The sequence below is a fragment of the Ipomoea triloba genome, chromosome 12 (assembly GCF_003576645.1).
Source record: "Ipomoea triloba cultivar NCNSP0323 chromosome 12, ASM357664v1".
NCBI lineage: Eukaryota > Viridiplantae > Streptophyta > Magnoliopsida > Solanales > Convolvulaceae > Ipomoea > Ipomoea triloba.
In genome coordinates, this window is record NC_044927.1 from 23,551,422 (window position 1) to 23,578,427 (window position 27,006).

General features: G+C 36.7%; 5 protein-coding genes across 5 annotated transcripts; 3 read left to right on the plus strand and 2 right to left on the minus strand.

The window, feature by feature from the left end:
• Positions 1 to 287: 287 nt before the first annotated feature.
• On the plus strand, positions 288 to 2,803 carry LOC115998453 (serine/threonine-protein kinase RIPK-like). Its single transcript, XM_031238035.1, has 4 exons — positions 288 to 792; positions 928 to 1,063; positions 1,634 to 1,770; positions 1,865 to 2,803. The coding sequence occupies exons 1-4, from the start codon at positions 394 to 396 to the stop codon at positions 2,564 to 2,566; spliced, it is 1,374 nt and encodes a 457-aa protein (XP_031093895.1). The 5' UTR covers positions 288 to 393; the 3' UTR covers positions 2,567 to 2,803.
• A 2,399-nt stretch (positions 2,804 to 5,202) lies between these two features.
• Positions 5,203 to 9,891, minus strand: LOC116000109 (probable DNA replication complex GINS protein PSF3). The gene is made up of 7 exons (XM_031240132.1): positions 9,720 to 9,891; positions 8,621 to 8,763; positions 8,424 to 8,495; positions 7,885 to 7,985; positions 6,267 to 6,410; positions 5,633 to 5,772; positions 5,203 to 5,545 (listed from the first exon to the last, which is right to left on the minus strand). The coding sequence occupies exons 2-7, from the start codon at positions 8,663 to 8,665 to the stop codon at positions 5,436 to 5,438; spliced, it is 612 nt and encodes a 203-aa protein (XP_031095992.1). The 5' UTR covers positions 8,666 to 8,763; positions 9,720 to 9,891; the 3' UTR covers positions 5,203 to 5,435.
• A 1,025-nt stretch (positions 9,892 to 10,916) lies between these two features.
• On the plus strand, positions 10,917 to 13,643 carry LOC115999746 (RING-box protein 1a-like). Its single transcript, XM_031239645.1, has 5 exons — positions 10,917 to 11,183; positions 12,469 to 12,519; positions 12,620 to 12,679; positions 13,208 to 13,279; positions 13,367 to 13,643. Exons 1-5 carry the CDS (start codon positions 11,042 to 11,044, stop codon positions 13,402 to 13,404), a joined length of 363 nt encoding a protein of 120 aa, XP_031095505.1. The 5' UTR covers positions 10,917 to 11,041; the 3' UTR covers positions 13,405 to 13,643.
• A 5,960-nt stretch (positions 13,644 to 19,603) lies between these two features.
• LOC116000194 (subtilisin-like protease SBT1.8) lies at positions 19,604 to 23,561 on the plus strand. Its single transcript, XM_031240226.1, has 2 exons — positions 19,604 to 21,355; positions 22,687 to 23,561. Exons 1-2 carry the CDS (start codon positions 19,732 to 19,734, stop codon positions 23,352 to 23,354), a joined length of 2,292 nt encoding a protein of 763 aa, XP_031096086.1. The 5' UTR covers positions 19,604 to 19,731; the 3' UTR covers positions 23,355 to 23,561.
• A 747-nt stretch (positions 23,562 to 24,308) lies between these two features.
• Positions 24,309 to 26,948, minus strand: LOC116000195 (guanine nucleotide-binding protein subunit gamma 3). Its single transcript, XM_031240227.1, has 5 exons — positions 26,535 to 26,948; positions 25,685 to 25,737; positions 25,509 to 25,553; positions 25,377 to 25,424; positions 24,309 to 24,973 (listed from the first exon to the last, which is right to left on the minus strand). The coding sequence occupies exons 1-5, from the start codon at positions 26,685 to 26,687 to the stop codon at positions 24,409 to 24,411; spliced, it is 864 nt and encodes a 287-aa protein (XP_031096087.1). The 5' UTR covers positions 26,688 to 26,948; the 3' UTR covers positions 24,309 to 24,408.
• Positions 26,949 to 27,006: the final 58 nt, after the last annotated feature.

Below are 27,006 nucleotides of genomic sequence, written 5' to 3' on the forward strand. Positions count from 1 at the left end.
ACGTGAATATCCATACTCGCGATAGTGGGCCATCACCCAAAAAAAAAGTGGTTTTATTAGTTGGAATTCTAATTCTAATATAATTATGGTGGTAAAAAAATGTGGGAGAAATAAGAAGAAACTATAGGGGCAGGCGTGTTTACATGCACAGACACGCAAAGAAATGTCTAACGAATAGTGGACATATATATGACCCGACCCGTTCATACAAAACGGTTGCAAGAAATCATGCACCTATAAATACCAGCCTTTTTCCTCGACTTTGGTAAGACAGAGCAGTTGGTTAGATCATTTGAATATTAAAGCCTTTCACCATTTCTCCCTCATCTGCAAATTAAAACTACGGCGACTTGATCTTCTGAAATCGAAATCTACACACATTAATCGGCGGCGATGAAGATCAGATTGCAGTCGCTTCTCCCGTGCTGTTTTAAGGTCACCGTCGACGGCGATAATCCGACGACGAAGGTGAAGAAAGAGGATCCGAAGCAGCAGCAGCAAAGTTCGTTTCAGTTTCAGAGGGTTTCGTTTTCGGATTTGAGCGCCTCAACTCTCTCCTCCGATCTCTCAATCTCCCTCGCCGGTTCCAATCTCCACGTTTTCACGGTCCAGGAGCTCCGAGTGATCACTCACGCCTTCTCGTCCAGTAATTTCCTCGGCGAGGGCGGGTTCGGCCAGGTCCACAAGGGTTTCGTCGACGATAAGCTCCGCCCCGGTTTGAAGGCCCAGCCGGTGGCCGTTAAGCGTCTCGACACGGATAAATGTACCGATCAAGGCCACAGAGAATGGCTGGTAAGTTCGATCTCCACATTTCAATCAATTCATATCGATCAGTAAAATTTTCTGTAAAATTTATATTGGTTCTAATTGATATCGATCAACACTATAGAATTCCCCGTAAAACTAACATTGTTTATTTGTTTTCAGACCGAAGTGGTATGCCTTGGACAATTGAGGCATCCGCACGTCGTGAAGCTGATTGGGTACAGCTGTGAAGAAGATCAGCGGCTTTTAGTGTATGAATACATGGCCAGAGGCAGCCTGGAGAATCAGCTCTTCAGAAGTATGTTATTATCAATTCCTTTAAACATCCATCGTTTTCACATATGATTTCTGATTTTCTTAGTCTCATAATGGGTTGTTTTATAATTCAGTTAAATTTAATTTGAGAAAAATTCAGTCTAGAGAGTTGATTTAATAATCACAAGTCATAAGGTTATAAGTTACTCCGAATATGTTTAGTAAGAACAGTTTATTAGCTTTCTTGGATTGAATCAATTAACTGGATTTACTCAGTGCACATGTTTAATAGTTATTGTGATTTTTGCTTTAAAAAAAAAAATTAAGTTCAACAAGGCTGCTGTCAACATTCTAGCTGATAGGTAGCTGTAACCCACTTTGAAGTTTAGAGCAACTTGCCAATATTTAATCCCAGTAAAAAAATAAACACTAAAATTCTTTTGAAAAGTCAAGTTTTATCTAATTTTTGTCACAGCTGACCTTACCATATGCCAGTCTGCCTAGGTTTTTAAAATGATAATAGCAGGAATTCTAGGCTGCTTTTACTTAATTCTTTATTTTTTTTCCTCAAGTTGGTAAGTAAATGTATTAATATATATTTCTTGAATTACAGGAATTTCAGCCTCGCTTCCGTGGGCCACACGAATGAAGATTGCAATGGGAGCTGCCAAGGGTCTGGCTTTCCTACATGGAGCTGAAAAACCAATCATATTTCGCGATTTCAAGGCTTCAAACATCTTACTAGACTCTGTAAGTCTTTTATTAATCACTCCTTTTGAAAATTCCAATGTTTAATGTCAATTATTAGAACATTATCTGAATCTCTACGGTTTTAAATTTTCAGGATTACCGTGCCAAATTGTCAGATTTCGGGTTGGCCAAGGACGGGCCAGAAGGTGATGACACGCACGTCTCAACAAGAGTTATGGGCACGCAAGGCTATGCCGCCCCGGAATACATCATGACGGGGCATTTGACGGCGGCGAGTGATGTGTACAGTTTCGGGGTAGTGTTGCTGGAGCTGCTTACCGGCCGGAAGTCTATAGACAAGACTCGCCCACCGAGAGAGCAGAACTTGGTGGACTGGGCGAGGCCGCAGCTAAAAGATCCTCGGAAGCTTCACCGGATAATGGACCCGAGGCTCGACGGCATGTACTCGGAAGACGGCGCCCGGAAGGCGGCGCTTCTGGCGTACAAATGCCTGAGCCAAAGGTCGAATGCTAGGCCGACAATGAGCGAAGTGGTTAGGGTTTTGGAACCGTTGAAGGATTACAAGGAGGTCCCGATGGTGACATTTTTGTACGTAGCTCCCACCGAGAAAGAAAAAGAAGGAGCCGAGCAAAAGGAGGCGAAGAAACAACAACACGGAAATCACCACCACAACCAACACCGCCATCATGAACATAATCACCACCACCATGACCAACGCCACCACCATGAACATAAACATAGTAGGGCCAGGGGTGCCAAGTCTACGACAGTTTACTCAGAAACAGTTCTGCAACAGAAGCTGAGATCAAATGAGTCCCCAATTCAGAGAGCATAGAGTGAAATTATTAGTGAAAACCAAACTGTATATACAAATGTGTGTTTATAATTACTTGAAATTTTGTCTGCTTTTGCCATAGTTTTAGGATTAGCGCGTGCAGGCTTATGTAGCAACCTAGCTTGGAGCAAAAATGCTCATAATATCTTGGTTCTTTTATTAATGTTTTATTAATTCCATGTTTCATATGAATCAATCTCTTTTAAGGTTGAAATTAAATGCCAGTGATACATCCAACTGTACTTACCAAAGTGGATTATATTGATACTTCTATGTACGTTTTCAACCAATATTATGACCCAATTCGAGAAATGTAAAAGTTAAGAGTACAGTCGTACACTAGCTAATACAAAATATTCATAGGCCAGTGGGTGGCAGGTTTGATCTAACACGATGAATTTACTAACTAGCTAGTTCCTAATTAACTCCAACTGCATTTACTAAAATTAGTATTCAAAAAAAAAAGGGAATTAAAATTAAATTACAAATAATTGAGATATTAAATTTACTAAACATTTACAAATTTACCATTTAAGGACTAAACGATTAATCAAAACTGGCATTGTAACAAAGTCAGGAATACTAAAAAAAAACTGGCATTGTATAAGTAGCTTAATTGTAGGGGTAACCCTAACACAAAGTTTGTCATGTTGTTAGACTAAAATCATTCTAAAAATTGAGTACCTTGCTAAATGATGTGGCAAGAGAGAATTTTATTTATTTTTGTTTGTTTTCAACCTAGGTGAATAGTAGATGGAGAAGGAATTGACTAACTTAGCAAGTGGAGAGAAAATTGACAATAATAACTTTTTCTATTTGTATTGTCAATGCAGCAGTTTTTGATGTCACAAGGTTCTAAATTTGACCCGCAGTGGTCTATTGATTTTCTTGATCTTAATTAGCTAGTTAGCTATAGACAATTTAAACTAATTACTCTCTTTTATCAATTAAAATTGTCATCCAAAAATGAGTTGAATTGCAAATTGAGGGAGGGAAATGAAAGAAAGGGTCAAGATAGGCAGACTGTCAAACACCAGGCCACTAGCCACCTAATGCAGTGCAATATTGGGAAATCTGATCTGGGTTGTCAAATAACACAGCTAAGCAAATATTGGATCACAAATATATGGTTGAAACTTGACCTATTCCAACATCTAAGGATTTCGATTTCACTACATATATTTATTTGTTGAAGAGGAGACATTCATGTTGGCAGTTGTCATATCCCGTGAAACCATCAAATCGCTGGTTTTCCAAATATGCGCTTTCCCATTCATAAGGTGAAGTCAAAACCATCCCCAAGCAAATTCAACTGCACAAATAATTTATATTGGACCAGTGATTTTAGTTTTATTATTACTGCGTCGTACCTTTGTTTAGACCCGTAGGTGTAGAAGTCTTATCTATTGGATTGATATTGGAATTTTCTTTTCCCAAAATGTTTAAATTCTACCTCAGCCTAAAATCAGTTAAAGATTCCTTATAGGGATGTTAACGGAGCGGGTAGGGACGGTGGCATACCCCATCCTTGTCCTCGATTTTCTCCCATGATCTCCATTCTCGTCTCTATCGGAAAGAAAAAATCTCTCCCACTCCATTTTCATGGGGATTATCCGAAGACGGAGAATCCCTAATCAACCCCATTTATAATATATATATATATATATTCACTATAGGGACTAATAATATACTATTGTAATTGTGAAATGGTCTATAGAACCATTTTGTAATTTGTAGTAGTAGAGACTAGTCACAATCTATGAGGTGAGATTTAATTAAACTTATGCTAATAGGCGACTGATTGATTGATGATTACTGAAAACGTACAAAATTTAGTCCGTTGGTTTTCTCTTCGATCATTATACAGTGGTTTTCTCTTCGATCATTATATAGTGGACTATGGTCAAAACGGTATTGTTTCTTTTAATAAAAAGAAACGACAACCATTTTAACTATTACTTTTTGCATGCGCTCAATTTTTTGTAGTGATGTTGTAATGAAACTACAATATGCATAAATTGAAACTGAATAACAAATCTCACATATTGAGTGTATATTATCAAATGAAACTGTAATTGAATTAAAATGATATTGTAATTGTGTTGTAATGAAACTACATTGTGCATAAAATGAAACATATTGATTGTAAATTGTCAAATGAAACCGTAAATGAATGGTACTTAAGTGATTAGAATAAAACTGAGTAGCATAGCTCACATATTGAGCGTGTATTATCAAATAAAAATATAATTGAATTAAAATGATACTTTAGTTATGCTATAATAAAACTACAATATATATAAAATGAACTTACTAGCAGGTATGCATTGTAAAATGAAACTATAGTTTAATTAAAATAATGTTTTAATTATGTTGTAATGAAATTACATTATATATAAAATGAAATTGACTAGCATGTATCACATATTGAATGCACATTGTCAAATAAAACAGTAGTTGAATTAAAATGAAAATTTAGTTATGTTGTAATGAAACTACAGTATATATAAAATGAAACTGAAAGATTATCATCAACTACAACAAAGAAAAGTCCAATCTAAAAAAACACAATCACAAACACTAGAAACTGTACAATAAAATCAAATCAAATGACCGGAGATCAATAACAACTAGCGTCACATCAATCACGCCAATCGCATAAACTCTGATTGCTTCTATTTGTTGTTTGATCAATGGTTGAGTAGAAAATTGCAAAATGAGTATGGGAGACGATGAGAAGAACAAGGATGAGAGAAATCGAGTAAAAGATCGCAATCACAACGTTACCAGAATTTACCGTCTGTCATTTTTAACGAAATCCGTTTTTTTTCCTCCCTGATCCACAGTGCTACGTGGACCATGGTCCACACTAAAATCTGCCCTTTCTCTTTCCCCCAAGCACAGAAGCTTTCTGCAGTCTAGGTCCACCCATCCGCCATTTCTTGAAAGCCATTGTTGAGGATTGCCCAGCCTCGTACACTTCACATTAACAATAACAAGTGAGTTTTGTAAATATTTGTAGCACCCACAAAAGAATAGTGAAGTGAGAGGTTCTAAAAAGCTTACATTTCATCTCTTCCTGTGTTAGAATTGTTAAGTGTTTGGAAGCCACTGCAGATGCAGCAGTGTATGCCTTGATCAACACTTCTTTGTATCTGGTCCGAAATGCAACCAACAGAAAAGGCCCTATTGTTTTGTCACCTGTTCTATACAAACAAATGTATTAGGCCATACACTATCATTTAAAGCAATTTCAGTAGAGCAAAGAAAAAGAAAAGGTTATGATAATACGGAGTAATTTATAACATCTATTATCTGACCTCAAACACATTGTTAGCAAGAGATGAGCTACGCCTACTAGATGCTAACTATATAGTACAAAACAAAAATTTCACTGATTTTTTATCAGTAATATCAAAACGACTAGGCGAGGTTTATCATTTAACTTCATGAGATTCTTTTTGGAACACACTTTGCAGGATACATCTTTCTCTAATAATTCATCCAACTACCCGGGTGACGGGGAGATTCGAACCCATGACCTTTGGTATGGATTTGGCTATGATACCAAATTAAAGCATGTGCTTCATCTCAATTAAAAGTCTAAGCTGATAGTTGGATTGCACATTTATGTTTATACATTATATGCTCAACAAAAGGAATACATTGTAAGATAAAAAGGAAGATACAAGTAACTCACAGTCTTGCTATCTTGCATCCAAAGTCATAAAAATATGGGCATCGGCCTCTCAAATCCACATGTGCAGCGTCAGCTCCAATCTCATCCTTTGTTCTATCCCTCCTTTTGAGAGGTTCATCCCGATGTCTATCTCTTGGTCTTTCCCTGGTGAATGCATCACAAGAATAAAATGAACCAGTCCTATTAAGCTAAAAAGAAGAAATCATACTCTGAGTCTTGTTGATGTAATTGTATATATACATATGAATCAGAATCATCAATGTATCTGTTAAACAATAGAATAGCAAAACTAAGTATTCGTATATATGTTCTGTGTTTATGTACAGGAGAGTAGAGCTATTTATACTAGTGTAGAACTAACCCTAGCCACAGATTCCTAACACTAAAACCTAGGGCTAAGAGTAGATCTCTCAACCAACCCTTATATCTCTAACACCCCCCTCAAGTTGGAGCATAGATTTCAATATGTCCAAACTTGTTATTCCTTGGCACCTGTGCTGCCCATCACTGCAACACCCTGTACAAGGACTGCCTCCAACTCTCACACCTTGGCACCACTCCAAATATGATACTAACTTCATATTAAATTAACTTAAACAAGTCAGAAAAATACGATAATAAACTTTCAAGACTTATTGACACGATAAACCAAACTAACTCAAAACAAATAACCTACTGCCTAATTATTTATTAGCTTCCAGCTTCCACCCCAGCAGCCACACCATAAACCTAATAACCTATAGCCCAGGTATTCCCATCTTCAACACTTCAACATCAACAACACCCCCACCAACCACAACCACAGCCAATGGCAGCCACCACCAACCACTGCCGGAAAGCTTCACCGGCCACCACTGCTCGCCACTGCTGCGGTTCTTTCACGGCCATACAGGCGTTGGAAATTGCACTATCACCACTTTCAACGACAACAAAAGCTCCACACAAAAGGACGAAGGGCTAGCAACCATCCACTGCTACTGCTGGAGCTTTGGCGCTATGCTGCTGGGAACCTGGGGAAGCTGGCGAGAGGAGAGGGGAGGGGGAGACTTGACGGTTGAGATACCACCACTCCAGATCTACTGGTTTTTTAGAGACAAGCGTACCAGACCAACCCTCGACCGGAGCAGCCGCCAGAACAGTGCACACGCGCCGGCGCGTGGTGTCGGAGACCCTGAACTGAGGCGGCGCGTCAGACCGGTGGCTGCTACGCTTCCTTCGATAGCGTCGCCTCCTCACTCCGACCAAAGCCCACTACCCAATCACTCAATATTGTTCTGATACCATGTTAAACAATAGAATAGCAAAACTAAGTATTCGTATATATGTTCTGTGTTTATGTACAGGAGAGTAGAGCTATTTATACTAGTGTAGAACTAACCCTAGCCACAGATTCCTAACACTAAAACCTAGGGCTAAGAGTAGATCTCTCAACTAACCCTTATATCTCTAACAGTATCGAACACCAACAGTCACTTTTAATGGGCAAAGTTGTAGCTCCTTATTCTTTACAAAGACATTTCGACATGTACCATAATCTTAATTCTACAATCATTGTATGCAATCATTTTATCAGTATAAAAGTATAAAACACCACAAAGTGAGAGCATGCAGACTTTACTTGGTGTCAAAGCATGATGGAACTTTAATCTTCACTGCTAGTTTCACATATAGCTCACGGGCAAGCCAAAACGGCATTTCTACTTCCATACCAGCTCCTACCTGAAAGTTTAGGGTGTTTAGTTTGCCAAAATTTTCCTTTTTTCCACTTTTTCCATCTCCAATATTTCATATCCATCCTACAAAAAGTAGTGGGTCCCACATGAAAGTGTTTTGAAAAAACAGTGTGAATTGCTAAATATCAATGATGAACAGTACGCTGTTCATCTGCATTTTCCATTTTGTAGAGGCATTTTTTCAAGTTTTCCAACTTTCTTTAAAACTTGGAAACTTGAGACAAAGTTTTCCATTCCAATCATTTTCCATCCAGAAAATTGGATTTTTTTTTTTTTTCAAATACTGAACACACCCAACTTTCTATTACTATCTGTTGTTTCCAATTCAAAACCCCCCACATAAAATAAAAATAAATAAATAAATAAATAAATAAGAGGATAAAATCCCCTTTGCTGAATTTTTCAGCAGTGATTGAAACTTCACCTTATTCATATCATCACAGCAATCAAATATCCCAACTGCATTGGCAGTTTTCTGGAATACAGCTGGAACAAGCTGAAATAAAGAAATGAAACCAAGGCAAACAATAATCAAATCAAATTAATATAATTAATTCAGCGAGCAAAAAGGAAAAAAGGTTTGTTCTTTTGTAATTCCAAAAAAAAAGAGGATAATCTGACCTCTTCTTCAGCTAAAATATCATCAATGTCATAATAATTTGCCATCCTATAATAAAAAAGTTTGAGATCAGCTTGACAGCCTCACTATTCTTTTTAGAACAGTACTTGTTCAAATTATTGTACTCCGTAATAAATTCAGCCCTCTGCACATTCAACCAAAACGCATGAAAATAGAGTCACGAAATCAAAATTAAATATTAGTATAACATAATGATTATCACATATAGTGGATGCAACCCTTGCACAATTAATGCATACAAGTATAGCACACTGCACATATAGTGGATGCAAGATGCCTTCTGACTAGGGGTGAGCATTTCGGTATTCGGTTCAGGTTTTTCGGTTTCGGTTTTTAAAAAATAATACCAATCGGTCTAACATTATAGTTCGGTTCAGTTTCGATTCGATGTGAAAAAAAGTTCGGTTTAAGAACCCCAATTTTCAACATTTTCTAATTTTCCAAGCATACTACAAAACAACACATATTCACTGCTGGCAATTCCTGTACCTATTTACTGCAGCAAAACTATGTTAACAGATATTCCAGTAAAATAATTCATAGCCGGAGAGGAAACAACATATGACATTAACAATTTTTGAAGCAATTGCATCCATTGGGACTTCTCCACAAAACAAATCAGGTACAATGTACATGGAAACAGAGTGAAAAAACACAAAAGTTTCCCAACATCCAGGACACTATTGATTAATGAAATTTTAGAGAAGTAATATGAAATGCAAGCCTAACTTATTAAACGAACAGTAGCACTCCACTAGGAACAATCCCTTAAAGCTCAAACATGTAAATTAACAATCAGCAATTAACTACACAATGCCATTATATAATTGTACAGGCAGTGTTATTAAAATTTAAAAAAAAATTAAAAAAAAAAAAAAGAAAAAAAAAAGGGAGGCAGTGTAATTTTACAGGCACAGCTGAAGACAGAAGCCTAAAACTCCTAGCAAGAGTAATTGTTGCATTGTAGACGCACAGCCGCACAGGGGATACATATTCAATATTTGTAATATAGAAAATGGCAAAATGCACAGGCACAGCCGCACAAGCCAAATTTCCAGATTCGAAGAGTAGGAAGAGTACCGTTCGTGGTTTGTCGGAATCAAGCAACAAATCCGGCGGTCAGCGAGTGAGGGCGTGAGGCGGCGGAGCAGGCAGCCAGAGAGTGACGGGGCAATGCGGCAGTCAGGGCGTCGGACTGGTCCGGCGACGAGCTTACTGCTTATGGGGTGTTGGTTAGTATTCTTTCAAAACTATTTTTTCAACTGAAGCTCGAACTCATTCTTCTTGTGAGAGTATAAATCGGATATACAAGATCTTTGGCGCAAATTAAAAGTATTATCTATCTAATCTTTATCAAATACTCGTATATTATATACTTACTACATGACCCAATGGGGTAGTTCAAGTGGAAATGAGATCTTTTTGTGGGGAGGAATTTTTGTTACCATCCATAATATTCCGATTATCAATGTCACCCCTGAATTTTAGTGGTGTAAATATTGCCCCTTAATTTTCAAAAACTACATATATTGTCCCTCCCGTGGTGTAAATATTGCCCCTCCTGTTGGTACGGGAGGGGCAATATATGTACCGTTTTTTAAAATTGAGGGGCAACAGTTACACCACTAATAATTCAAGGCTAACATTGATAATTGACATATTATGGAGGGGCAAAAATTACAATTTTCTCTTGTTACAATGTAGTATTTACTATTTAGTGATGTAAATATTGCCCCTCAATTTTTAAAAATGGTACATATATTGTCTTTCCCGTAGTGTAAATATTTCCCTCCTGTTGGTACGGGAGGGGCAATATATGTACCGTTTTTTAAAATTGAGAGGCAATATTTACACCACTAATAATTCAAAGATGACATTGATAATTGGCATATTATGGAAGGGCAAAAATTACAATTTTCTCTTATTACAATGTAGTATTTATTCGTAGAGTTAATATCCCTCCATTGATGCTCAAATCCATGCCTCATATGTGGGGTGCAATCGGGTACCACTAGACCACGAGATCTTTGGCAACCAACTATTTTTTATTTGTTTATTTTTTAATTATTTTTAAACTTGATTTTTTGTATTTAATAATAATTTTTAAATATATAATTTAATATTATAAAAAATTAAATTAAAAATAATTATAATCGAGACTCGTTAATCGAATCAACACATAAAGACGAAGGTAGTGATATCCTCGTATTATTTAGCAGACATATACGGCATCATGAAGACATGAACTCACTATGAGCACATAGGACGGGCCCGTTTTCCCCATTTGCAGTCCAAGCCCAACTTCTGATATTTCTACTTCAGTTTCAGACTTTCAGTACAGAAATCTGAGCGTCAATTTCTCTGGTCTCCCCCGGAGCAATCCAAGTCCTCGCTTTGATCCAATGGCAACTCTGGACACTGACGTCACCATGGTTCCGGCCGGGGAGGGCTCTAGCGGCGGCGAACCTTCGACTTCCTCTTCGACGAAGAAAGGCAAGAAATTCGAGATCAAAAAGTGGAACGCCGTTGCTCTCTGGGCTTGGGGTATCTATCTAAACCTAACTCACTCTATGTAGACATTATGATAGCTGTGATAACGCTTAAGGTGCTCTGTGATTTTTTGCAAATTTTCTTTGATGATGCGAATGGAGATTTGTGTGTGTGTGTGATTTTGCTGATTCTTTTCATTGCGATTACCTATATACTTAATTTGCTCTTAAATCTGCGTGAGATATTTGAGTTGTTAAAATGAATTGCTTATATGTTAGGATTAACATCAAATCCCCCTGCAAATGCTAAGAATATAACTAGTACTTAAGCTTCAAACCTTGACTCTGCTCAGAATTTGTTATATTCTTTGCATTTGATGGATATTGTTGGAAGAATGCGAAGTGGAATTGGTCAGCAATACCAATTCCTCCTCCCATGTTGTGGACTTTGTTATTTTAAGGAAGTATTATAATAATTTGTGAGGTTATTATTAATCTGGATTTCCTCAAAAGTTATTTCAGGACCACGGATAAAGAGGTAATTGTGTAAACCTCGGAGGAAAACACTGCTTTAATACCTATACTGGTAGTTATGAAATTGTTTCTAAATCAGTGGCTTTATTACTGCGGTGGCCTTAATACTGCAATACAACTATTATTGTTGTTATTTTAGAATATTCGCTGTCAATTTTACCAACACCCTAGAAGTTTCAATGCTGATTGTGTAGCACTCTGTGCCAATGGTAGATGTTATTTGCTGGATTACCTATGTATCTGTGGTACACATCTGATTCTTGTAGCTGATTTAACACAATGAAAAACCTGATGCTGCTTGTATTTTGCTAATTCATGGCACCCTTAATCACTAGTGCAGTGCTTTGTTATTTATCTGTGTTGGAATACATATGTACTTGTGAACTTCATAGATGGAAGTGAGAATTTAAAGAGGTTCCTGTCAAGTATTGAATGATTTTATTCTTTCTACATTGGTTTTGCTTCTGGAGGTGGCATTGGGCGAATAAGGTTTATCGTTTTTTGCTTGATGTTTATGTATGGAGCATCCTTTGAACATGAACTATTGAGGTTTTGCTTATTATTAGAGGACCAAGAAAGGAGACTAAATGCATTTAATTACTCTTAGCATCCTTTTTGGTATTCAATATGTTGTATTTTCTACAATTTTTGTTGATCTTAATGCTTTGAAGAAAAAAGAGCTTATTCTACCTCTAAATATGTGTAGTTGCATGTCACATTGCGTAACTTGCCATGCTTATCATATAAGAAAGTTCCTTGAGTTATGTTCTTTTGGTGGTTTGAAGCAGTTGACTTTTTGATTGCAGATATTGTGGTGGACAACTGCGCTATTTGTAGGAACCATATCATGGATCTATGTAAGTCTTTGCTCTACTTTCCACTGACATGACAGGTTTGTTTTGGTTTAATGTACTGTCATAATCTATCAATTTCATACCTCTCTGGTTATCTAATTAGGTATTGAGTGTCAAGCCAATCAAGCTAGTGCCACAAGTGAGGAGTGTACTGTTGCTTGGGGTATGTAGCTTCTTCAGACTTGTATTTAAATACATTGCCCTTCCTTTCCATGTTTTTATTTCATTATCTCTATAGTTTTATGGTTATTGGTTTTGCAAAAACTATTCTGTATAGGGAATAGGGTAGCTGTGTTGTCTGTAAGGTTTCTGATATTCTTGTTTCTGTTTAAATAAGATGGACTACTAAGCATTTTTGTTGATTAGAGGAACTTAATGCTAGTAGTTGTATCTATTAGTATTGCATTTAAGAGTTTTCAGTTAACCACGTGTTTCTAGAATGTGATGGGGAATTTCCTGTCACTTCATATGCTGCTTTTATAAACAAACTGCATCCCTGAATTTCTTTTGTTAGAATGTGCCTGTACTATCTAAAAATCAGTTTTTCAAAGCATTGAAAGGCTGAGATGTAACGAAAAATACCAGCTAAACTGAATGTTCTGAACACATCTAATTTACCTACAAATACTACTTTAGATAATCATGGAATATGAAGTATTTGCTTTTGTAAGGCTAAGGTTGCTGTTTGCAGGTGTTTGCAACCACGCATTCCACTTCCACTGCATTAGCCGATGGCTCAAGACTCGTCAAGTGTGCCCGTTGGGTAGGTCTTCTGCAGCTCATTCCATCTCTATTTCAGCTGTGTGGTCTCATTTGTCTTCCCTAAATTCTCCTACGATTTGTATTTCAGACAACAGCGAATGGGAGTTTCAGAAGTATGGTCACTAGAGCATTTATGGTATCAAGCTGAGACTCCCTATTTGTTGTTTATGCAACTTTGGAACAGGTACGTTATTGTGATGTGGTGAATTTTATTGTGGATTGTGTCAATACTAGTGTATTTTCAAGTATTCCATCGTATTCTTACTATTTAATATTGTGAATTTTTTTTTAATAATAAACATATAATTAGTAGTATAATAACAAGGGAAGTCTAAGATAGTGATCACCAACATGTTGATTTGTTACATGCCATATGCATTGGGTACTTACAAACTTGGCCTCGCTGCACCTAATCACAAATTCTACGTTGACCAGAATGCGCATTGTATACCTTCACAAATTCTACGTTGACCAGAATGCGCATTGTATACCTTAATCCAGATTATGTACCTACATTTAATATATTATGTATTTTGTTAATAAAATGAAGGTACATAATACTAATATGTATTGCTAGTACATAATCAGGACAAGATTCATAATGCGCATGGTTGACTCTAGTTCAAAATATTGTCATTCACACCCAACACAATTACCACATGGGTGCTTGTACATTAATGGCATGTTTAGTATAGAAGAATTGCAATTCTTTTTCCACTTAGGGTGTGTTTGGAAACCATGAAAATAACTTCTGAAAAATGAGTCTAGAAAACATTTTTATTTTGTGTTTGGTTACATTCCATAAAACTGTCTTGGTGTGTTTGGTTCATTTTTCAAAAAATGAGCAATGTTGTATAATTAAATATTTTAATTGTTTTGTTTTGTTTAGTAATTGTGGATTATAAATGAGAATTCTATTTGCACCACCCTTATTGCTATTTGCACCACCCTTGATAGGTGTGCTAGCTTTATAGGTGGTGTAAATAAAACAACTTGTTATTTGCACCACCTTTATTAAAGTTAGTCAAACATTAGAATCTACGTGAATACATTGCTTTTTGTTAGATGATTATTTTTGGATTATCTTTTAATTAGTTTTATGAAATGTGTTTAACTTTAATTACATACTTCATGTTTTTTTTTTTAAATATTTATTATTTATTTTTATTTCAAATTGAGATAGTATAATAATTTTCTCTATAATATTGTGTAATTATTTTTGCATATGATTAAATTATATATATATATTATTACCTTTTTATAAAAATATAATAAATTAATTTTGAATCGCTAAAAACTGTAAAAACACATTAAGACCACAATAAAATATAAAAAGAAAATTGCATTCTATTTCAATCTAATATAACATTCTCATGAGTACAATAGAGCATGCATGTTCATTGTAACTATTAATCTTATTCACATATGGAGTAATCTATGCATCTACACAATCATATTTTAAATAAGCCCATTGTGGAGCAATAGTAGGCATTGGGTAAGCTCTTGTCAATGTTACCTTAACATAATGATTATTATTAACGTAACTAAGGGCAATTGCTACGTGTTCGTACCAAGGTGGTGGGTTAGATTGGAGCGGTAACTATGTCATATTGCCGGTCATATTCAAAACATGTAGTATCACATTGTATCTGGAAGCAATTAGTACACTCATCTCCGACATAGTCATTCAGTGCTCAATTGATACACACCGATCTGATTCAAAAAAATCCAACGACTTATAGACATTATACCATATATACTTGATTCAAGGATAGTATAATGTTTATAACTCGTTGAATTTTTTTGAATGGTGTGCACCAGTTGAGCACTAGATGACTATGTCAAAGATGTGTGTGTACTTGTTGCTTCCAGATACAATGTGATACTACTTGTTTTGAATAAGGCTGACAGTACGACATATTTACCGCTTCGATCTAGCCACCACCTTGGTACGAGCATGTAGCAATTGTCCTTGGTTATGTTATAATTATTATGTTAAGGTAACATTGACAGGAGGGTACCCAATGCCTACTATTGCTCCACAATGGTCTTATTTTAAATATGATTGTGCAGATACATAAGATTATTCCATATGTAAATCGGATCAATAGTTATAATGAGCATAAACGCTTTAATTGTACTCATGAGAATGTTATATTGGAATGAAATTTTCTTTTTATATTTTATTGTAATGTCAATGTGTTTTTTTTTCTTTACCGTTTTTAGTGATTCAAGATTAATTTATTATATTTTTATAAAAGGTAAAATAATGCATACAAAAAAATTTGAGTTATAAAGAATATTAGAGTAACAAAAAATAAAATTAATTTAATCATTAAAATTTATTAAACGTTAAATACTACACAAAATTATTATACTATCACAATTTGAAATAAATATTTTAAATAAAAATATGAGGCATGTAATTAAAGTTAAACACATCTCATAAAACTAATAAAAAAATAATCTAAAAAAAAGTAATATATTCACCTAGAAGATTCTAATGTTTGACTTACTTTAAATGAAGGAGGTGCAAATAACAAATTGTTATATTTACACCATCTAAGCTGACACACCTATCAAAGGTTGGTGTAAATAGCAATAAGGATGGTGCAAATAGAATTCCGCTTAAAATTATTATGGAATCTCGTAAATTACATTTTTGATTAGGTTGGTGTAAATTGTCATATTTTTTCTATTTACCCCACCTATGTGCTCCAAGGTTATTTACTCCCACTTTTCACTAGGAAGTGGTGCAAATAGCAGCACCCATTGTAAAATTTGGTTATTTTAAATTGTAAGATTTTGGTTAGTTATTTTTTAATTATATATTTAAAATTGTTATTATATTATTATTATAAATGTTTTTACATTCTAACTAAAAGAATTAAAATGTTTATATAATTTAGTTCATTTTTCATTAAATGAACCAAACACACTCTAAGACAGTTTTCTAGAATGCAACTAAAAACACTCTTAATTTCAAAAAAGTAGAAAATTTCAGAGTTTGGTTGTGCTGACAATTCCTCAAAATTTGAGGAATTGAAAATCTCACCTCTCCTAAGAATTGCAATTCTATAATACATGAGAAGAAAGTTTGGAGTGCAAGGACCAAAGTGCCCTCCCTAATAATTTTACATCTTTCCCTAAGAATTTCAATAACAAGAGCATTTTGGTCTTTATATTACTTATTATTATATTCCCTTTCAATTATGATATATACCAAATATTAATTAAAATTATCTGTAATTCTATTCTTGCCTATCAAACAATAAAATTCAAATTATTCATTCATTTTCTATTGCAACCAAATGGCCTCATTGGCCTGTAACAACATAGAATTTTGTAATAATAGCCCAATTATTTAAAGTCAATACGGTGTGTGATCTGTTATTAATCTTTCAAAGTAAATGTAGATTTGTCAATTTTATTTTTTACTAGTATTTTTTAATAAATCTGAATCTAAAACGTGTGAAATAGACATTGTAGTCGCTGCAAATCATAGAATGCCCGAATTCCCACTTTATGCCATATTTGAACCCAACAACGCGAGAAAGTTCAGCAATCCTTTCATAGGATCAAACAAGACACAAAAGTATGATTTTAACACTGTTCGTCTCGTGTCAACAAATGCGTTCTGCGATAAGGCTGAATTCTAGCCGTTACAAATTCACCAACGTCTTGACTTTTGCATATAGATTTCATGACCCAAAAATCAAAGGAAATTCAAAATGGGTACCTACCCACACCAGCTTTGGCATTCAAATTTGTATTCAATATTGAAATAACAGTATCGAGACATGACTCAATCGATCAACTAATTCAAAATAAAAAGTACAGTTTTGCTTTGATGGTTGTAATAACATTACCATTTTGTGAGATACTCGATATTTGTGAGAAATCATTTTGAACAATCTATCAAAGAGGGGTTGGAGAATTCTCCATCACTCTCAAATCACAAGCATGCCAAATGGTGAAATTAATGCTTGTGGTATGGTCTACTACTTAACGCATAAATGGAGAGAAACAAGTCAAAAGCTCCTATACAGTCTATGGTTATGGGCAAAAGGTCCATATAGTTGATATGATTACCAACTAAAAGGTAAGTGTTATAAATGAGATATTCATTCACATTTGCCCATCAATTCATATGAAATAAGTCGATCATTCATAATTACCATTTATTTGACTTCAATAAGATTACTAAAATCCAGGAAATTGAATCAAGCTAAATCATCCATTTCATTATAAAGTTGAGGAGCAAAATGCAAATATATTCAAATGTAGCACAAAAATCATTTAATAATTAATGAAAGGGACGAACATTACAAGAAATTCTATATTTGTGGATGAAAATTTTACTTACACAGTAAAAAAGTCACGAAATGAAAACATCATCATTAACAATGTGATGTTTAGCGAAGAAATTGTATGAATTTGTTGGAAAGTTAGTAATATAAGTTGAGGTTCAAAGGGAGAGTGTGTCTAACAAGCACCAAAAGCCAACACCTTTGTGTGGCCCTATATATTTAAAGCCAGGTAGATAGACCATAACAATAAGACAGCTAGCTTGGATTGAAGTTGTACCTTTTGCATTAAACCTTGTGGCCATTGGCCTCTTCTTGCCCTTAACTTTAGGACAAGGACAAATGTCAATAAGGGAAATGCTTTCTATACTCTCATTTTATACTTTCAACTTTTATTTCATCTCACAAGTTTTTTATGTAGATACTTTTCTATAGATATACATGATGAAAATAGCCAACCCAGTAGATCGTCTTCTCTGGTGAGAAGGCACCCTCTCCTCCTTACCGGAAAAGGCGAGTGATTTTTTCAAAAATATATTTAATTAATTTATATTTATTAAAGTAAAATATAAAAAATATTTTAAAATTAGATAACTGCGACGTCAGCATGTGACTATATCAATATGTCATTTTAGGTTAAATTGCATTATTTTACATTGTTTAAGGATGTAATTGTAATTTTTTTAGTTCGATGACGGAAGTACTATTTGATGTATGGATACCCTTCAATAATCAATACTCAAACTTGATCAAGTTTAGATTTAATAATTTAAAGTGTGAAAAAACATATTACACTCAACGGGTCAAAATTGAAGGGTGTTTTTTTTTTTTTTTTTTTAAAAAAAAAAAAAAACACCCTTCAATTTTGACCCGTTGAGTGTAATATGTTTTTTCACACTTTAAATTATTAAATCTAAACTTGATCAAGTTTAGATTTAATAATTTAAAGTGTGAAAAAACATATTACACTCAACGGGTCAAAATTGAAGGGTGTTTTTTTTTTTTTTTAAAAAAAAAAAAAAACACCCTTCAATTTTGACCCGTTGAGTGTAATATGTTTTTTCACACTTTAAATTATTAAATCTAAACTTGATCAAGTTTAGATTTAATAATTTAAAGTGTGAAAAAACATATTACACTCAACGGGTCAAAATTGAAGGGTGTTTTTTTTTTTTTTTAAAAAAAAAAAAAAACACCCTTCAATTTTGACCCGTTGAGTGTAATATGTTTTTTCACACTTTAAATTATTAAATCTAAACTTGATCAAGTTTAGATTTAATAATTTAAAGTGTGAAAAAACATATTACACTCAACGGGTCAAAATTGAAGGGTGTTTTTTTTTTTTTTTAAAAAAAAAAAAAAACACCCTTCAATTTTGACCCGTTGAGTGTAATATGTTTTTTCACACTTTAAATTATTAAATCTAAACTTGATCAAGTTTAGATTTAATAATTTAAAGTGTGAAAAAACATATTACACTCAACGGGTCAAAATTGAAGGGTGTTTTTTTTTTTTTTTAAAAAAAAAAAAAAACACCCTTCAATTTTGACCCGTTGAGTGTAATATGTTTTTTCACACTTTAAATTATTAAATCTAAACTTGATCAAGTTTAGATTTAATAATTTAAAGTGTGAAAAAACATATTACACTCAACGGGTCAAAATTGAAGGGTGTTTTTTTTTTTTTTTAAAAAAAAAAAAAAACACCCTTCAATTTTGACCCGTTGAGTGTAATATGTTTTTTCACACTTTAAATTATTAAATCTAAACTTGATCAAGTTTAGATTTAATAATTTAAAGTGTGAAAAAACATATTACACTCAACGGGTCAAAATTGAAGGGTGTTTTTTTTTTTTTTTTTTTAAATAACAAACTCGATAATGAATGCTTAAATTTGGGGAAAAAATAAAAAAGGGATTAAATAAACCCAAAAATAAATAATAAAATAATGAAAATCCAAAGATTACATCCACTACTAGAGTGTTAAAGTACCACTAGCCCCCACTAACACAAGAACTACCCAGATTCTAGTCGCATTTCAAGTAAAAACCAAACAAAATCCAACCCTCTCTCCATAACTTTTCCCTGCTTATAAACCTCCTTAACTTGTCTCCCTCTTCTTCTATCCTATCCTCTTAAGCTCGGCAATGGCGTCCGTATTTTGCTTCACTTCCATTTCTGTCCTTCTCCTCCTTTTCCACCCGGCCCCGACAGCCTCCGCGACCAGGAAGACCTACATCGTACACATGAAACACGGCGACAAGCCGTCTTCTTTCGAGACTCACCGGGATTGGTATTCTGCTCGTCTTCAATCAATTTCTGGTGATTCCGCCTCGCTTCTGTATAGTTATAGTACGGCCTACCATGGCTTCGCCGCCGCATTGGATGCGGAGGAGGCGGCGGCGCTCCGGCGGGATGACGGCGTTGTTGGGGTGTACGAGGATACGGTGTACGGTCTGCATACGACTCGTACGCCGGAGTTTCTCGGGTTGGATTCCGGGTTCGGGCGCTGGGTGGACCGGAACATGCAGGTGCTGAACCGGGCGGCTCAGGACGTCATCATTGGGGTTCTGGACACCGGGGTTTGGCCCGAATCGAAGAGTTTTAGTGACGAAGGACTCCCCGCCGTGCCGGCCCGGTGGCGCGGGCGGTGCGAGTCCGGCCCGGATTTCGACCCGAAAGTGCATTGTAATAAGAAGCTGATCGGGGCGAGGTTTTTTTCCAGAGGGTTTAAAACCGCCACCGGGATGGTGTGGTCAGGGGAGTCGGAATCGCCACGAGATAATGAAGGTCATGGGACCCACACTGCCAGCACGGCAGCGGGGTCTCACGTGACTAACGCCAGCCTTTTCGGTTACGCCGCGGGGGTGGCGCGTGGCATGGCCCCTCACGCGCGCGTCGCTACCTATAAGGTCTGCTGGAAATCGGGCTGCTTCGGCTCCGATATTCTCGCCGGAATCGAACAGGCGATCCTCGACGGCGTCCACGTCCTCTCCATGTCTCTCGGCGGCGGCTCCGTTCCTTACTACCGCGACACAATCGCAATGGGAGCGTTTTCCGCTATGGAGAGAGGAATTTTCGTTTCCTGTTCCGCCGGGAACAGCGGCCCGATTAGGTCTTCCGTCGCTAATGTCGCTCCCTGGATCATGACCGTCGGCGCCGGCACAATCGATCGCGATTTTCCGGCGTACGCTACATTAGGCACCGGAAAACGATTCACCGGAGTATCATTGTACAGTGGAAAAGGATTAGGGAAACAGCCAATCGGACTTGTATACAGTTCCGGCACCGATAATTCCGGCAATTTGTGCCTCCGCGGCTCGCTCGATCCCAAATTGGTGAAAGGAAAAGTAGTTTTGTGCGATCGAGGCTCAAACGCTAGGGTTGAGAAGGGTTTGGTAGTGAAAGAAGCCGGCGGGGTGGGGATGATAATCGCGAACACGGAGGCGAGCGGGGAGGAGCTGGTGGCGGACAGCCACACATTGCCGACGGTGGCGGTGGGGATGAAAACGGGAGACGCGATAAGGGAGTACGCAAAGACGGCGAAGAACCCCACGGCGGTGCTCAGCTTCGGCGGGACGGTGGTGAACGTAAAACCGTCGCCGGTAATAGCGGCGTTTAGTTCAAGGGGGCCCAATACGGTGACCCCACAGATTCTTAAGCCCGACGTGATTGGGCCCGGAGTGAATATCTTGGCTTCTTGGTCCATGGCTACGGGCCCCACCGGGCTTCAGGAGGACACTAGGAGAACTCCATTCAATATCCTCTCTGGTAAGCATTTCCTAACGGTTAACTTTTCCATTATTTATTTCCTCCAAAAAAAAAAGGACCAATTTTCCTGCAATTATTTTTGCCCATAAATGGATAATTTATTAACCATTGGATCTATAAAGTGATTTTAGTGATCTTATTAGCTGCAAAGCATACCATTATAGTGATCACGAAATCATTACTTCATAATTCATATAGAATATTGAAGTCATGTTTGGCCACATCACAATTCCTCACTTTCTAGTATTGCAAAATGAGTGTAAACCTTTATACTGTTAACTTTTGTCCATATAGGGTACAATTGGACATATCATACCTGATTATATTCGATACAAAAGGCACAAGTTCCAATTGATATATTAGTAATTTCTTATAAAGCAAATCATTTTGTCTTTAAAATTGAAGTTGTTCGGGTTTGAGCGTTATAAATTGAGTAACGGGTGTTGAGAAAGCTTCGGGAACAATTTTTTTTTACACATATCATACCTGATTGTATTCTATACATATGGCACAAGTTTCAATTGACATATTAGTAATTTCTTATAAATCAAATCATTTTGTCTTTTAAAATGGAAGGTGTTTGGGTCTAAGCGTTATAAATTGAGTACCGGGTGTTGAGAGAGCTTTGGTAACAATTTTTTATTTTTTTTTAAAGATTTTATGAGAAAATAATTTTCTTGAGGGATATTGCTGACAGAGTGACAGTGGGCATGCATTTCCATCCTCTCAGACATAACATTAACATTGTTGTCGTTTTCTGAGCCCATAGTATTTCTCACCAATCATTATACTGTTACCATGGTAAATTATTAGTATAAAGTTCATTTTAATATATTAAACATTTATTTTTTGTGTAATGTATGTTCATGTTTAGATATACTACTTAAAAATGTACATTCAATACATTATAAATAAACATTTAGTATATAAAAATGAATATTTATCAGTAGTCATGGTCCACGCATATCTCTAACAATCATTATCTTTCCAAAAAAAAACAATTATTATCTTGTGGATCATTGACATGATATTTATTTTTTAGTACATTGATTGTTCATTTTTTAAAAGTTCATATTTAGTCTACTGAAATTTTATTACGTAGTATTTAGTATATTATTTATAAATGAACATTTAGTGCATTAATAATGAATCCTTACTATATTAACAATGAATATTTATTAGTGGTTTTCATGATTTTTTTTTTAGTACTACTGACTTCTCTGTTACAATGTAACGTCGTCTCTGTTCAAATATACCTATGATTAATTGTATAATTTGCCTATTTCGGACATAAGTCATAATGCATTAAAAAAAACATGTTTTGTTTGTAGGAACATCGATGTCGTGTCCCCATATAAGCGGGCTCGCAGCGCTGCTGAAAGCGGCCCATCCAAAATGGAGCCCAAGTGCGATCAAGTCAGCGCTGATGACAACAGCCTACACTCTCGACAGCACAAACTCCACTCTCCGGGACGCGGAGGGCGGGCTGGGTTCGAGCCCATGGGCCTACGGATCAGGCCACGTGGACCCGCACAAGGCCATAAACCCGGGCCTGGTCTACGACATCTCCACGACCCAATACATAACGTTCCTCTGCTCCCTGGACTACGACACGGAGCACATCCGGGCCATGGTGAAACGCCCGAACGTGACGTGCGACAAGAAGTTCCGAGACCCGGGGCAGCTCAACTACCCGTCGTTCTCGGTGGTGTTCGGAGGGTCGAGAGTCGTGCGGTACACGCGCGTGCTGACGAACGTGGGGGCGGCGGGGACGGCGTACGAGGTGGCCTTGGAGGTGCCGCCGCAGGTTTGGGCGACGGTGAAGCCGACGAGGTTGGAGTTTAAGAATGTCGGGGAGCGGTTGAGGTACACGGTTACGTTTGTGGCTCGGAAGGGGGTTAAGGCTAAGAATGCGTTTGGTTCCATTTCTTGGAACAGTGGGGAGAATCGAGTGAAGAGTCCGGTGGCTTTCTCTTGGACAGAAGTGTATGGTGATTGAGATGATTATTAGGGTAGGGTTTGGTTTGTGTTGGGTAATTGGGCTTTTGATCATGTAATCAAGATTGTGTGTGTGTGTGTTTTTTTTTTAATGTATTTGGGAAAATAGAAGAATGCTCTCAAATGTTAAAATTCTTGTTTTGTTTTTGTGTACAAGTGATGAGATGAGATTGATTCAAATGTCAACAACTTTGTCTTCTTCAGGGAATATGCCAATTTAGGATAAACTACTGAAATATGGACATAATAACACTTTCAACATAAATCAAAGTATTAGGTAACCACAAAGTTTAGACTTCCTACAATATTGATCATACAATTACTTTCCCAATTTGAGTCGTCTAGATATTGGCAACCTCTCAATAGCAGCTGTTAATTCGGTTTTTTTTTTTTTGTTTTTTTTTTCCAGTTTGAACTAATAATCTATAAGCAACTTATGTTGGTTTTAGTTAATTTCATTGTGGTATTTTGTCAACTAAGTTCACAAGATAAATTTTCTCGTAGAGATTTGAGCCGGTTAATTATGAACGACCGAAATTGATTTATCTCATTGCAATTTTATATTGATTAGAATTGTAAAGTAATAAGCTTCACTCAGGGTGCATCTTTAGGTAATAGTGATTGACTTTTCCATGAATTAAAACTATAAACAACCTTGGCTTGTTTAGCTCTTTAAAAAGGTACAACAGCTCAAAGTAATTTACAAAAACTAAATAAATATAGTCTCATTCAATTTGTGTAGAAGTTAACTTTGAGAGACAACTCTAAATGTTGTAAATTTAGACAGATAATCAATAAAAAGTTTTCATTCAATTGGGTAGAGTTAGCTTTCTTATGTGAGACTAGGATAGAATGTAACACTAGCAAAGGTGTTACAATAAAATGTTGTGAATATCAAAAGGCTAACTTGAATATACCTTTGTTTATATTGATATACAAAGGGAAAAAAAAAAACTTGCTTTCAAACAATAATTGATTTAACAGTCAAAATCTCTAAAATAATACAGTAATAATAATGGATATGTAACAATGTGGAAATTATTTGGAACCATATACTAAAAACACAAGTAGCAAGGATTGCAGCAGCAGCAGCAGTTTTTTGTACAGCCAGAGCAATTCATCTTCGGATATCTCGGAACACAGCAGCATCTACACTTGTTGCACGAACATTTAAAACACGAGGGGCACTTCGGGGTGCAACTGCAATCGCAGGAGCACGAGCACGAGCACTTCTTCTTCGCGCAGCACTGGGATTCGGGGCAGGAGCAGCAACACAGCCCCCGAGGCTTGGGTAACGAGCACCTGAAGCACGACAGCGAGGGGCATTTGAAGCACGACAATGGGCGGCAGCTGAAGCATGATGTCGGGCAGCAGATGCACGACGTCGGGCAGCAACAGGCGCAGGATTTTGGGCAGGCGATGCAGGAGCACGACGGTTTGCAGGTGAGGCAAGAGCAAGACGGTTTGCAGTTGCAGCTCGGGCAGGATGGCATGCAGCAGACGCAGGACGGGCATCCGTTGCATCCACCGCACGGATTACAGTTGCAGCAGTGCGAGGGCTTCTTGACACGAGGGCACGGGCAACAACAAATCCACGACATGCTGAAACACGACACCCCACTGCAGGTGAAAAAAAAAACTTTTAATCAAATTAGAATCGACGAACAAAGCCCAAAGCCTCTTACGAAATTTCCACGTTGAACGTTACATAGAATCTACAATAATAGAATACAGACGCAACTGCAGTGAACTCAGACTTCTGGAAAACGGCATAACTAAAACTGCAATTACTTAGAGACCTGCAGATCATTTCTGTGACTGCTAAAAACCACACAAATAATCTGACATCCGGTACTTGCACAATCAATTCATAATGATAAATTATGGACTATAAAACAATTTATCCCCTCTTCACAAACTCGGAAGATTGCAGAACGATTCTAATTCTAGTTATCTTTTTCACTGAAAAATATATTCTTATTCTGCAACTGATCATAAAACAGACCATAGGGAAAAAGCATACCAGCAGAGCCATTTCCAGAAACGAGAAGATCTGCTGCTCTTCTTAATTCTGACACAGATTAAGAAAAAACATAACATTAGATTGCAATTAAACGGGATAATCTTAATTACATGTCAAAAAGGTTTATCTTACGTTGGTATAAGAGGATCTGGGTTGGCCAAAACGAAATCGGTGACCCTGCAAGACGTCAACTTCTAAAGTTTTAGATAAGCAAACGGGACTACAAGATCATAACAAGCTTGGATTCCACATGGCTTAGCAGACATGTGGATCCCATACGGGCAAATCAAAAGGTTTGCATTACATACTCTTTACATGATCGAGACGCGGGATGAAGGCGATCAACAAATTTCAATTCATCCTGCTCGCACCACAAACATACAAACGAGGTTAGGACAAAAGATAGCAAACATAGAAAAACAAGAACTATAGATTGAACAAGACCAAAATGTCTACCCAATACATTAGATTTCTAGTCTTTGGGCATTTCTATCATCCCAACACAACAAAAACAGCAGAAAAAGGGATTTACATAAGTCAACTTCATACAATTTCATCAACCCTGTCTGGTTTTTCCTTTAATGCAAACTAACATTAATTCTCACAAATTATAAACAAGATATTCATAAGATCAACCAAACAATCCTCAAGAACTTTGACAGTTCACATTCAGATATTCTCAAGAACTTTGTCACAGTTAATTCTCCAGGCAAACATGGGATTTAAGGAATCTGGGAAACTTTAAAATACCCCTTTTTTTTTTTGCAAATAAAACGTCAAAATACCTAGGCATCAGAATTCAGATTAACAACCTAGAATCATATGTAGTACTGTACATAGGAAAAGAATTAAGATTCTATACACAAGAATCTGTTGTTCAAGGAACTATCATCATACAAAAGAGGCAATGAAAAAGACAGCAAAATTTACCCAAACAGCAAACTTTTTAACTACTCAACTTCACCCTGAAGAATTTCAAGATTCTGTAAAACCAGTCACTTTTGCACCCTCAACCCCAGAAAAGTTACTGTGTTGGTAAATTCCTCCAAACACTACATTCAATTTTGGCAATTTTCCCCAACCTCCATAACCCATAAAAAACAGAACTTTTTACACACCCAACAATCAAGAAAAGTCAAGAAAAGTGAAGAAACTCACCTCAAGAAACCCAATCTCCCTCTCAAGCATCTGAACTCGAGCCAATTCCCGGCGCTTCCCGTACAAATCCGGGTACTGCGGCGGCGATTTCGGCCGCGGCGGCGGCAACGACGGCACCCTCCCACCCCCTCCTCCTCCTCCCGGGCCAGCCATTTCACCACCCCTCAAGAAATTTTTGGCCTATCCCCCCCACTAACCATACAAAAAAAGGCAAAAAATAAAAATAAAAATCGAGTCTTTAATTACTCAAAAGAGTTCATACTATAATCCAAGACTCCCAACACTGGAACCAGTAATGTGCTACTCACAGCAAATATACAAACACATACATACATTGGAGTGGGGTAGGGGGGTGGGTGGGTTAAAAATGTTATGTAGGGAAATGAAGAGGAAGATGGGGAAGGAAGAAAGACAGACGCAGAAGAAATTATTACTGGAGAGAGAGGTAGGGGGAGGGGGGAGGGGGGGGGGG

Bases quoted from the DNA above. Each gene is read 5' to 3' on its own strand.
- LOC115998453 (XM_031238035.1), top strand. From the start codon at position 394: ATGAAGATCAGATTGCAGTCGCTTCTCCCGTGCTGTTTTAAGGTCACC. The intron at 1,064-1,633 runs GTATGTTATTAT...CTTGAATTACAG, and splicing joins GGAGAATCAGCTCTTCAGAA to GAATTTCAGCCTCGCTTCCG. The intron at 1,771-1,864 runs GTAAGTCTTTTA...TTAAATTTTCAG, and splicing joins CAAACATCTTACTAGACTCT to GATTACCGTGCCAAATTGTC.
- LOC116000109 (XM_031240132.1), bottom strand. From the start codon at position 8,665: ATGGCAAATTATTATGACATTGATGATATTTTAGCTGAAGAAGAG. The intron at 7,986-8,423 runs GTGAAGTTTCAA...CTAAACTTTCAG, and splicing joins GCTGTGATGATATGAATAAG to GTAGGAGCTGGTATGGAAGT. The intron at 5,546-5,632 runs GTAAGCTTTTTA...GTTAATGTGAAG, and splicing joins AACACAGGAAGAGATGAAAT to TGTACGAGGCTGGGCAATCC.
- LOC115999746 (XM_031239645.1), top strand. From the start codon at position 11,042: ATGGCAACTCTGGACACTGACGTCACCATGGTTCCGGCCGGGGAGGGC. The intron at 12,520-12,619 runs GTAAGTCTTTGC...TTATCTAATTAG, and splicing joins GAACCATATCATGGATCTAT to GTATTGAGTGTCAAGCCAAT. The intron at 12,680-13,207 runs GTATGTAGCTTC...TGCTGTTTGCAG, and splicing joins GGAGTGTACTGTTGCTTGGG to GTGTTTGCAACCACGCATTC.
- LOC116000194 (XM_031240226.1), top strand. From the start codon at position 19,732: ATGGCGTCCGTATTTTGCTTCACTTCCATTTCTGTCCTTCTCCTCCTT. The intron at 21,356-22,686 runs GTAAGCATTTCC...TTTTGTTTGTAG, and splicing joins TCCATTCAATATCCTCTCTG to GAACATCGATGTCGTGTCCC.
- LOC116000195 (XM_031240227.1), bottom strand. From the start codon at position 26,687: ATGGCTGGCCCGGGAGGAGGAGGAGGGGGTGGGAGGGTGCCGTCGTTG. The intron at 25,554-25,684 runs GTATGTAATGCA...GACGTCTTGCAG, and splicing joins GCGTCTCGATCATGTAAAGA to GGTCACCGATTTCGTTTTGG. The intron at 25,425-25,508 runs GTAAGATAAACC...AATCTGTGTCAG, and splicing joins CCAGATCCTCTTATACCAAC to AATTAAGAAGAGCAGCAGAT.